At 33.3% G+C, this 12,240-nt stretch overlaps 5 protein-coding genes across 5 annotated transcripts; 3 read left to right on the top strand and 2 right to left on the bottom strand.

The window, feature by feature from the left end:
* Positions 1 to 10: 10 nt before the first annotated feature.
* On the bottom strand, positions 11 to 1,951 carry cgd7_290 (RAD21-N-terminal like protein; the record flags this gene model as incomplete). The annotated part of the gene is made up of 1 exon (XM_628219.1): positions 11 to 1,951. The coding sequence occupies one exon, from the start codon at positions 1,949 to 1,951 to the stop codon at positions 11 to 13; it is 1,941 nt and encodes a 646-aa protein (XP_628221.1).
* Positions 1,952 to 2,986: 1,035 nt separating this feature from the next.
* cgd7_280 (cell division control protein 28, putative) lies at positions 2,987 to 4,165 on the top strand (the record flags this gene model as incomplete). Its single annotated transcript, XM_001388328.1, has 1 exon — positions 2,987 to 4,165. The coding sequence occupies one exon, from the start codon at positions 2,987 to 2,989 to the stop codon at positions 4,163 to 4,165; it is 1,179 nt and encodes a 392-aa protein (XP_001388365.1).
* A 356-nt stretch (positions 4,166 to 4,521) lies between these two features.
* Positions 4,522 to 8,019, bottom strand: cgd7_270 (conserved hypothetical protein; the record flags this gene model as incomplete). The annotated part of the gene is made up of 1 exon (XM_628218.1): positions 4,522 to 8,019. The coding sequence occupies one exon, from the start codon at positions 8,017 to 8,019 to the stop codon at positions 4,522 to 4,524; it is 3,498 nt and encodes a 1,165-aa protein (XP_628220.1).
* An 840-nt stretch (positions 8,020 to 8,859) lies between these two features.
* On the top strand, positions 8,860 to 9,798 carry cgd7_260 (conserved integral membrane protein with 4 transmembrane domains, possible plant or bacterial origin; the record flags this gene model as incomplete). The annotated part of the gene is made up of 1 exon (XM_628217.1): positions 8,860 to 9,798. A coding segment is annotated over one exon (939 nt), but the record flags the coding sequence as incomplete, so codon positions are not given.
* Positions 9,799 to 9,980: 182 nt separating this feature from the next.
* On the top strand, positions 9,981 to 12,239 carry cgd7_250 (conserved protein; the record flags this gene model as incomplete). Its single annotated transcript, XM_628216.1, has 1 exon — positions 9,981 to 12,239. One exon carries the CDS (start codon positions 9,981 to 9,983, stop codon positions 12,237 to 12,239), a length of 2,259 nt encoding a protein of 752 aa, XP_628218.1.
* Position 12,240: the final 1 nt, after the last annotated feature.

The raw sequence follows: 12,240 nt of genomic DNA, 5'->3' as shown, positions 1-12,240 counted from the left end.
TGTGAGCTAATTACATTATTTTATGTGCATTATTTACTACTGGGAAAATACTAATCTTACCAAATGGTTCTTCTTGTTGAATATCTATCATAGACTTTGACTTTAAATGTAGTATTTGGACGAAAATGGGAGCAACTACAGAAGCGTCGCTACCTTTTACAAGTTCATCAAAAGTTAGGTTATCACTTTTTGAAAACTTAGAATTTAAATATTCCATTGTTTTTACCTCTCTTGATGAAAATAGCGATTGAATTTTTTTCTCATCATCATAGTAAGTATTTGGGGATAAGTTTATAATATTTCTTTGCGCAGTACCAAAATAATTTGTCCAAGGAGTAAAGGTTAATTCATCCTTTTCGTCAAAGTCTTCTTGAGATTGCGACTTTTTGCCTCTTACAGGAGTATTAATTTGGAATTCTTCATCGGGATTTAGTTCTTCGTAAACAGAATTTGTATAGATTTCCTGTTCAGCATGGTCTTCAAGGCTTTCAAATGAAGAGTATGCTTCTATTGAAGGATTTGAAGTTCTTTTAACAGACTCAGATATAAATAAAGACTTATTGTTTTTCTGGATGGTTTTTTTCTTGATATTTTTAACTCTATGTCCTTCATTACTTATAAAACTCATGAGGAATCCGTCAGAAAGTCGTATTGGAAGTGTCTTGTTGAGGCCTAAAACCCCCATTTCAGAATTCTTACTTAAATTAATTAAATTTTTCAATATCTTTACATCCGATTTACTATTAGAGAAAGCAATACTTAGACTTTTATCTCTATTTTCCAATGGCCTAGAAGAAAGTACAATATCTTGAGCAATCTCGATTACTTTCATTCTTTTTGTTCCTACTCTTCCGCTATAAGCTTCACTAACTTTGACAGATTTTGATATTTCTGGAAGATTCAAAGCTGAAATATTGTTTAATATTGAGTTTTTGTCCAAAATACTTTCAGTAATTCCTGAAATACTCAATCTATTTCCAGAATCTTCAAGCGTATCCAAAACAGCTGAAAATCCTCCGATGCTATCTCTATTTGAGCCGGAAATGGGAGATGCTCTAAATGTATTAATACTTCCTCTATATTCGTGGCTATTATCAATATCTAGTAAATCTCCATTACTACCATGTTCGGACAGTTTTCCTCTTTCAATGGAGCCAATTTCCTCTAGTCCATTAGCCAAGATTTCACCAAAATCCACACTTGCACCACGGCGTTTTTCTATATTTGCCTCCAAATCAATCTCTACTCCTGACTCATTGACTATCAATCTATCTTCTATCATCATTTCTACATCTGCATCTTCATTTTCTTCATTGTTAATGAAATCATCAAATTCCATATCTAGTAAAATTGGCATTGAACCTGCTTGATAAAGATTCTGGTCGCTTCTTTGACTCAAAGTCAGTTCCAAATTTTGATTCTCGCTCCTCTCAGTTACTTGGGATAATGGAACCATTTCCAACTGTTCTATTGAATTCTCATTTATATTCAGAGTTAGATTTATATCCTCAATGTCTATTACACTTTTTAGTTGTTTCGAATGATTTTGAGGCCTATCTATTTTGGGATTTGATCCTTCCTTATTAATAAACTTGCTAGAATTCAAATTATTTGGATTGTTGTGCAAGTTTTTACTGAAGTTCTGCATTCTTGTGAATACTGTTGTACATTTGTTATCAAGATATTCAACTTTATGGCAAAAAAGTTTAACTACACCCGTTAATAAACCACATGAAATCCTCAGTGGGATCCATTGATTTTCCGAATTTGTAATTTTGATGATTTCTTGAACGCTTTCATCAATATTAATGCTCATCAGCTGTTTCTTTTTAATTCTTTTCTCGAAATATGCTGTTAACCACAAATTTACCAGAGTTTCGCTCTTTACATATTTCAGAATAGAAAATTCCCCTACAGAACTCTCAGCTAAATGAGTATTTTCTAGACTCATTTTTTTCTTAATGTAAACAAAAAAAAAGCTAAATTATACTCCGTCTAACTTATTCTTACTCAAAAAAGTTAATTAATGGCTAGCAAACTTAAACCTGTCAAACCATCAGCATCTTTCAGCTCTTTTAATTTAATTAAATAAAGAAGAATGTGCAATAACTCTAAGTAAGGAAAAAAAATATATATTAATAAATTCTTCCTTTCATAAGTGACAATTTTTGTTTCCACACTAAAATTTAATTATTTCCCTCCATGCTAGTGGAACAAAAATTACATAACCCACACGTGCCCGCCTTAGTTTTGACTATAATAAAGAAATAAAATGGGAAAAAATTATTTTAAAACGAGATATGAAGATGTAACAAGAACAGAAAATAGAAATATGGTGCACGAAATGTCATACCATATAATTTCACTTTCTTAGAAAATATTCATTACTCGATTTAAGTTCTACCATTTACTCTGCTACATCCAACAATAATTTTTTCCAGAATAAATGTTGAACAGACTTAAATCTCAGGCCATATTTCTCATTTAGATTAAACTATTTTACTTAATAATATTTTTTAGTGGCTATAATTAATTCCAATAAATTGTTAATTTGCTAAAACATTCATTAAAATGATTATCGACATTAATTTGTGAGGTGCATGCAAGAATTGGGCGGGCAATGTGGGGTGTGCAGAGTGTGTTAGTAATGTTTTTTTACATGTGGCAGATACCACCACGTGAAATATTGATTAGTGGAAGAGGATTTATCAGAAGAAGAGTTTTTGGTTCGCCTCCTGGCAGTGTGAATTGTTATTTTTTTTCGCAATATAGGTAAAAAAGAAATCAAACTATACTAAAACTTCTACATATTAAGAGAAAGCTTATGTTGTGGCAAAATTAAGTGGACAGGCTAAATAAGGAAAAGGATTAACTTATTGGCATTTGGCTCTTACTCAGAAGGAAGAGATTAATTTTTTTAATAGTTTATATGAGTTTAAATTTAAGAAAAATACAAATCACAAGGTTAATTACTTAATTTGAAGAAATGCAACAAACTACGGTGATTAAATCAAAAACAACAAGTTATGTAGTTTTGCAAGATTTAGGAAGTGGAACATACGGGCGAGTTGTGAAAGCTTATGACCAAAACAACCCCACCCACCTTGTGGCAATAAAGCTATTTCACCTTGAAGAGCACGAGGATGAAGGGGTTCCTGCCACTTCTATTCGTGAGTTGGATATATTACGTACTTTAAACCATCCAAATATAGTTGACTTATATGAGGTTCATTATAGCAGGCCAACAGATGGCTCTCCATTATTAATGGGAGTTTTTGAGCTCTGTGCAAATGATTTGAAAAAACACTGTAAAGTTCACACTCAGCAATTGAGGGATAGATATCCTGATTTAAAGAATCCAATAGCAGAACATACCGCATGGGCTAAAGAATTAATGTTTCAGCTATTGAATGGCATGGCATATTGCCATTCTCACAATATAATGCATCGTGATTTGAAGCCACAAAACGTACTTATGGGAATGGATGGCGTTCTTAAAATTGGTGATTTTGGCCTTGCTAGGGCCTGCAGACTACCAATACCAGAGTATACCCATGATGTTCTTACTATGTGGTATAGAGCTCCAGAAATCTTATTGGGGATTGATAAATATTCTCCTTCTGTAGATGTCTGGTCTGTTGGGTGTATAATGGCAGAACTACTAAGAGGCGGTCACGCACTTCTTCCAGGAGAATGCGAAATAGATATGGTCTGGAGGATTTTTAGGTATTTTGGAACCCCAACTGAGGAAAGTTGGCCTGAGATTGGTAAGCTCAAATACTTTGACAAGAACTTCCCTGTGTGGACGTGCAATGTACAGGAAAATCTTAAAAACCTTTGTAAGCTAGCTGATGCTTCTGCAATTGATTTGCTATCCAAATTATTGGTTTGTAATCCAAACAAAAGGATATCTTGTAAAAACGCTCTTTTACATCCATGGTTTGATGATATTGATAGATCTAAATATGTTATGTGGGATAGCAGAGTTGTTCTTCCATCTCCAAGAAATTTACATTCAAGGTTTAATGAAATGATTAATGATGAAAATGTTCAGCAGAACAATCGAGCTAGTCGTAGATCTTTAACAAAAGGTGTTTCTTCTGACAAAAGGAGGAGGGATTCCGATAAGAGAAATGCAAAGCCGACTGTTGGAGCTGTATTATGATTCGGAATACTATTTTTGTGAGTTAATTAAAGCTTACCTCGATATAATTATATATAGAATAAAAATTACCTTAATTAATTATTGTATTCAAATTTGCAACCTTGGAAAGTTGAATGATAAGCCTTTCCAAGTTCATAGTTATACTTGGAGTTCATATTTAATTATTTTGGATAATCATCAAAAATACTATTTGGACAATATTTTCGACTTTAAGTATATTTATTGACTAAATATTAAATAATAGATCAATAAAGTTCTAAGGTTTCTGAATTATCCTTTTTATTTGTTGGATTCTTACTATTTTTAGTTTTAGGACCAAAAGAGATCAATAATTAGAAGTTGAAACAGTTAATTAATTAATTAGATAGAAATTGGGAAACTTGGGTAGTCACTCTTTTAGCACTTAAAAGAGCTCCTTGAATAGAACCAAATCCATCAACAGTAGTTCCATCCCCTGCGAAATACAAATGCCCCTCAAAATGTGGTTTGATTAATTGATTAATATTGGACTCCTTACTATTGCTGGAATGAATTGGAATGCTTCCTAAGTAATAGGGGTCATCTTTCCAGCTTTTGACATAAAAGTCCAAAAGCTCAATTTCGAGATCTTTTGGAGAAATTTCTTTAAGTATCCCAAAACAAATATTCGCGAGCTGCTGAGGACTCAAGAATTCTGGGTTTAGAGTTGAATCAGACTCTGATTCCATCTGAGGACATATCTTTTCGGCTAAGGGAGGAGTAATTCCGCACATGATTGTATTTGGGATATCTTTATGGGTATACATAGTTATGCATGGATGGTCTAGATGGTGTATTTTATCTGCAAGTCTCGAAAAGTATATATCCGACTCCTTTTCGCATTTGACGGAGTTTGAGGTTGTGATGATAGATGATGGAGAACTAGAGATTGCGTTGCAATTTGTACTTGGAGTAGACCCTGAGTTAGAAAGAATTGGATTAATATTAAGTTTTAAAAATAACTCAGTGTAGCTGTTCATTTCCAATAGCTTAATGGACCTAATAGTTTCATAAGGCAATGGTGGGATAAATTTGATGGAGTTCTTAAATGAAGATATATTAGAAAGTTGGCATTGAGCTCCTTGTACTTTATTAGAATTCCCGGGATTATTCTCAGATGACTGGACACTCTTTTTTAAAACTCCAATAGGAAGAGTACAAATAACGCATGAAGAACTGAACCATGTTCCATTACTAATTCTAACGTTAACCTGATCTGTCTCGTTATTGTATAGTATATCAGAAACTGGACTATTAAAATGAGTATTATTAAGTATTTCGTTGTTTTGGATTAACTTTTGGAGTTCACAGTCAATAAGATCACACTCATCAAAGCTTCTTTCTATAATAGATTCTTTCTGCAGTTGGATATGATGGAATATGCTTGCAGAGAATTTAAGTCTTTCAAGGTTGTTTTTGGGGTAACACCAGTACTCCCTCCATGGGAGTTCTTCAAATCCTACAAATCTTGGAAGTCTTTCCCAGTAGAACTGTTCGATATTTTTGAATAGATTCTCTCCATAGTCACCACATGTTGCCTTTTCTATGTACTTTTTTGAGAAACTGGAGAGATTCTTAATATTTAACCTTTTCAAGGAAAGTGGAAGACAGTAGTTAATAAGAATCCACCTCCAGTTGACAGTTTCTCCAAATTCCTTAATTCTCTGAAGGACCAATTTAGCTGGATTCACTCTTTCAAAGTAATCATTTCCACTTTTACACATAAATTCTTTGATTGGAGGCTCAAGAACTGTTGAAAGAGGATGAAACATGTCAATCACAACTTCTTCAAGTAACTCGAGAGAAAGCCGGATGAGTTCATTTGCTATGGAAACTGTTTCCTCGGAAAGTTGGCTAACCAGTTCTTCCGCATTTTCGTCATTATTCTTTTTCCTATCAGCTTCTCTGGAGCTCTCCCTAGTATCTCTTTTTTCTCTATAAAAGCAAATTTCACTGGAAAGTCTTCTTTTATGATTTGTCCATTGGCTGTAACTGGAAATTCGCCCAAAAGGAATATTTTGAGCTTCTAGCACAAGAACACTGAGTCCTTTGTTAAGTAGGGCTTCTGCAGATTTGAGACCAGAAACTCCAGCTCCAATGATTATAACATCGTATGTTTTGGTGATAGGATTATTTGTAAGTCCAACTTTTTTTTGGGATTTCTGACAACTTTCGTCTTTATCCATTGACCATACAATCCAAGGAGCAAGGAAGTATCTTTGTAAAGTTTGAGGGAGAGAAAGCCAGGTCAAAAGTTTTGGAAAGAATGCCTTTCTCATTGCTTTCTCTGCCCCATAGTATTTGAGAGCATCCAAATCCCACCTTCTTCCAGCTTCATCATAAGTCTCAAATGGGCCATAGACTCTTAACATTCCATTTTTTGCGAATTGTGTATAATAACCAAGCTTGTTCCCAATCTCGCCATAAAATATATTCCTATCATATGAGCATGTAACTTCTAAGCTTTGTCCAGTTTCAAGCTGGCAGTAGGCCTCTCTTCTGGATTCCAAGATCCCTCCAGATTCTACAACACTGACAGAACCATAAGGCGTCTTCCATTTCATATTATACTTGTCAAATTTGATTAGGGGAGTATTTGATGGTAAAAGAGAACAAAAGTCGTGGATAAACTGAGCAAACTTGTCAGTTGGCTGAACACTCAAGTGTTGACACAAAGCACAAATAAGTTTTTCACTTAGGAAATGAGCAGCTATTGGACTACATGGATTGCTGCTTCGGATATACAAGATACATAAGTGGCAGAAAAATCTTCCACATGCAACGCAACTGGAAAATCTAGATTCAATTGTGGTGTTTGTACTTGCATTTTGACAAAGATTGGTTTGTTTTTGAAAGCAAATTGCACAAGATCCATCATTAATACTGCTTAGGATGAGTCTTTGGTGATTATGTAGTTCCTGGTTTCCCCTATGAATTCTTCTAGGCACAATTTCCGAGTAGCTTTCTCCAATAGCAGTAATCATTAGTGGAGCTGATTGGTAATCTTGGCCTCCTGCCTTTATTTGAACAGCTTTGAATTCCAGGGCAACAGCTCGACTCTCAAAAAAGCCACCATGTTGTTTAAAACTGAAGTGTTTTCTTTTTCCATCTTTTCTTCTTCTCCAACATCCCTGGCGTTTTCCACTAAGTTCAATATGTAACCCATTTCCATTGATCAATCCACTTCTGACCTTTCTAAGAAAAGTTAAATCCTCTGGAGTATGAAATGTCCAATGCCACTCAATTGGAGCTCTCGGGTTGATTGGGTTTCTCTGATTATACTCATTTTGATATTCACATATTATGCAGGTACTTAGCTCGGAGTTAAAAAGAGATACATCATGAACCCTAGAAAACTGAAGACAAGGATTGCAGATTGATCTTCCACATGTTTCAACAACGCATGTGAATCCTGTGACATCAGAATTACTGGGACATGTTTGGATTGAGTTGATATCGGAGTTAATTTTGCTTCCAAAGTTTGATCTCAGAATACTACCACATGAAAAACATATTAATCCCTTTTTCATCATATTTAAAAAGTGCGAGTGAAATCTAATAATAGAGGTACTTCCAATATTTTTCTTATCCATAGTCGAGTTCTTATCTGTAACATTCTTATGGTATCCTGTATTCATTAAAAGGTTTTTACTACCATTATTTTCCTGGTAGTAGCTTGAAATTAGTCCTTCAAACCTATTTTTAATTCCTGGGGTATTGTATGAATCTGAAATTTGGAGAAGATCATTTTCTGGATGGTTTCTTCTAATTGCAGCTTGTTCGTTAATCCTATACCAAAATTCATTTCTTGGCTCCCCAAATATATTGTTCATCATTCCAAGTCTTAGGTATCTCTGAGATAATTTATTTATACTTGATACACACCTTTGATTATTTATTCTTATTCTCTTTTCTTCTATTTTCTTTTATATTCTCCAATTGAATCTATCTTATTAAGTAATAATTTTTTAGTTGAAAGAAACTTAGCAGATTTTCTTGTTTGACTAAACTTGGATTCCAATATGTAATATTAGTAATAATAATATTAATAGTAATAATTAAAATAAACCTTTAACTTGAATTCTCAAAATATATCAATTTAATCATTAAATTCAAGCATTTGCCTCTCTTTTTTCCAAGATTTAAATATTTTTTTTTTTGCATGCTAATTGATGACATTTTTCTAAGATTTACATTTAAAATGTGGGGCATTTAGTGACAGTATTTTGCATGCAATGCCGGTATCGAGTAATATTTAGGCGCTGCGTTTAGTAATATAATTGAAAAAATATGTAAAAATTGGATTTTTCTTATTAGGTAAACCAACTAAAATTTTGTTGCATTAAGGTAAATTTTGGTAAGGCAATTTAAATAGTTTTCATTTGAATCAATTTTTTTCTTAAATTTCTTTTATTCTATACTTTCTTGTATATGCTTGACTTGGAGAAAAGTTTATTTTTGGCGCGCTCAAATATTATATTTTTATTTTCCAATTTTAAAGAAAACAATTAATTTCAATTAGGAATTAAATAAACAACTTTTAGTCAACTAAAGAGAATATAAAGAAAAAAGTATCTTTATTTAATTATTTTTGGTATCAAAAATATATTTTGGTTTTATTATTCTCAAAATTGAGGATTAGTTAGTCTGTACTCCCTAAAAGATGAATACTATAGTTAAAGGATTTTATAATAGCATATTTAAACGAAGTGAAAGATTGGAGGAAGCAAGAGAAGCTTATAGGGAGCGTGATATCGAGAGGTCAGCGTAAGTTTAATAATTTTATTTGTTTGGAAACACGGCTAATTAATAATGAATTCTTCAAACAAAAATATGTTTTATTTAGTTTAGTACACAAAAGATATCCTCACAAAGAGGAACACCTTGGAACTCAGAGTGAACTACTTAAGGTCATTGTTTTTGGTGGTCTAGATGGGATCATCACCATATTTTCACTTGTTTCTGGCTGCGTTGCTGCTGGTTTTACAACTATTCAGCTTTTTACAATTTGCATGGGTAGTCTACTAGCAGATGCATTTGCTATGTCAGTTGGAGAGTATGTTAGTTCTAAAGCTGAAAAGGAGTTCGTTCATTCTGAACAAGAAAGAGAAAAATGGGAAGTTGAAAATTGCCCAGAGGAAGAAATAAGTGAAATGTACAATTTATATCAGTTAAAATATGGGTTTTCTGAAGAAGATGCACAGAAAATGGTAGATTTAACTTTTAAATACAAGGATTTTTTTATATCAAACATGATGTTTGAAGAATTGGGATTGATAATTGAGCAAGGTGACTCCTCTCAACCCTCACCACTAAAAACTGCTACTTTCATGTTTTTCAGCTTCGCACTATTTGGACTCATACCAATGCTTTCCTTTGTTTCATTTAAATACATATTTTCTCTTTCTGATCTACTCAACGAGTTTTCCCAGGCACTTTCTTTCTCTACGGCATGTATTTGCTGTGCTGTTACACTTTATGTTTTGGGATATGTCAAAGGAAAGTTCTGCAATATGCCTCCAATTAGATCTGCAATTACAATGCTTGTTAGTGGACTTATCCCAGGCACTGTTTCTTATTCTGTTGCAGCTTTTGTTACTTACCTTACAAGTTAATTTGTCCGCAATATATCAAAGTAATATTGACCGCTCGCGCCAAATAGTCATAGGGATTTTTTGAATGATTCCAAATACAATTATAATTTTATTCCAATCTTTGCTTATTTCCCAAAACTTAGAATCATTTGAGTTGATCTATGCCGTTTACCTCGTTATATGTTTCTTGAATTCAACATACAATGACTCTCAGATCGAAACGTCGGAGTCTGAAATCTAAAAATGGCAATTCTAGACCAATTGGTACTACTTCCAAAAAAATAAGGACTGATACGAGAAAATTTGATTCTGATAGTACTCTAAGCGACTTAGATGGAGAAATAAATGGGATGATTTCAAATTCTTCGGATGTATATTCTAAGTGGATGCAATTTGTTCGAAATGACTTCCAAAACAATTTAAAGGAATCTTCAAAGAAAAAGGAAACTGAAAGTAATGGCACTGAAGAGGTCACTAATTCGATTGATACTCATAATGGAGCATTAGAAGGAAATGTTGGAACCGAGATAACTTTTACTAAAAAACATGGTGAATATTTTGCTGACTATACCAATGAAGGAATGCAACAAATTCCTGAGATTAATTGCAAAGTGACTGCAGAATCTAAAGAGAAAACTGAGAAGGAGATAGTAAATCTTCCTGGTTTCAGTCCATTCAAACTAGAGAGTTCCCAAATGTCTGATAGGATTAGAGACATTCAAAAGCTAATATTAGAAACTCCAAAATTTAAGAAAGGAAAACTTAATCTGGCTAATTTTCAAATGGATTCAAAATTTAGGCAAAATTGGGGAAAGCATATAGAATCTTTTGAAATTCTAGAATCTCATGAATTGGATGAGTTAAATACTTTTTATGGGATTGTTAATGGCTACATTGATGTAGAATATTCGAATTTAAAAGCCATTACTTCTCCTTGGGCAATGTCACTTTGCATGCTACATATTAGTAGGCATATATATAACTCCAGACAGCTTGTAATGAATAATAACTCGAAATTGCAAGAAGCCATTAAGGATAAGGTGAATTCTAATATTGATAATTTAGGAGATGATAGATTCAGAGATCAAGGTTTCAATAGATGCAGAGTTTTAATTTTGTGCCCATTCAAAGGAGTTGCTAAGAAACTTGTAGATACTTTAGTTACAATTTTACCCCATGGAAAAGTATTAAGAGGATATGACAGGTTTGAAGAAGAATTTGGGCTTCCTGATAATTCTTCGGAGAATGAGGAAGCCACCAATGAAGGTAACGAGAAAATTAAGAAGGATCAAAAGGCTGAAAGCGTAGAAAATCAGAGCAAAACAAATGTATTAGAAAGTAAATTAGGCAGAAATGATGAGCTTTATAGATATCTTTTTGAAGGTAAAGACCATGATGACGAATTTAAGCTTGGCATTCAGCTTACCAAATCTGGAATGAACCTATACAGTTCTTTTGATAACTCTGATATTATTATTGCTTCTCCATTAGGTATTAGAAGAGTGATGGGGATGAGTGAAGGAGGAAAAGGCTCAGATATTTCGTTCTGTTCAAGTATCGAAGTTTGCTTAGTTTTTGGAGCTGACATAATTTTTATGCAAAACTGGGATCATATACTTGATGTATTTAAAGTGATGAACAAACTTCCTAAAAAATCACTAGGAAACTGCGATATTAGGAGAGTATACCAAGCATTTTTAGATGGGAATTCAAAGGAATTCAGACAAACAATTATGATTTCTGCATGTAGAATAGAAGATATTAATTCATTATTTAGAAACCATACACAAAATAGAAGAGGGTTTATAAGATTATGGAAACCACTAGAGAAGATAATAGGATACATGGAGAAGAATTTACCATTGTATATTGCGCCGAAGTTAGTGGAGGGAATTCAACAGATGTTTATTAAGACAGGTGACACAGGGACGCCAGAAGAGTGTTTGCTTAATTACTTTGGTTCAACTCTTTATCCTGATATTTTGGCAGCTTTAGATGGGAAAACAGAGAGAGTATTAATTGTACTTTCAAATTATGTAATATATCTGAGGATTAGAAAATACCTTCTTCAACAAAACGCAATATTTGCTTCATGTAATGAGTCAACATCAAACGCTTCACTTTCTAGAAATAGATTTGCATTTTATAAAGGAGAGCTCCCTATTTTAATAACTACAGAGAGGTTTTTATTCTTTAGGAGATACCTTCTTAAAGGTGCAACAAAGGTGATATTCTGTGGCCCTCCAATCTACCCGAGTATTTATCTAGATTGTATTCAAAGCATTAACTTTTCACAAGGCCCAGATAAAAGTAATCCAAAATCTACTGCTCCACTAGCAGTTACTCTCTTTCATTGGCAAAATTCCTTAGCTCTTGAAAGAATTGTCGGTACATCAAAGTGCTCAAGTTTGATTCAAAATGCAAAGGCATCCAAGCCAGTAGTTTTTAAAATACCTAAATAAT

This window comes from Cryptosporidium parvum, chromosome 7 (genome assembly GCF_000165345.1).
Source record: "Cryptosporidium parvum Iowa II chromosome 7, whole genome shotgun sequence".
Taxonomy (NCBI): Eukaryota; Apicomplexa; class Conoidasida; order Eucoccidiorida; family Cryptosporidiidae; genus Cryptosporidium; species Cryptosporidium parvum.
The sequence above is the reverse complement of the archived record's forward strand: the minus strand, read 5'-3'. Positions and strand labels throughout refer to the sequence as shown.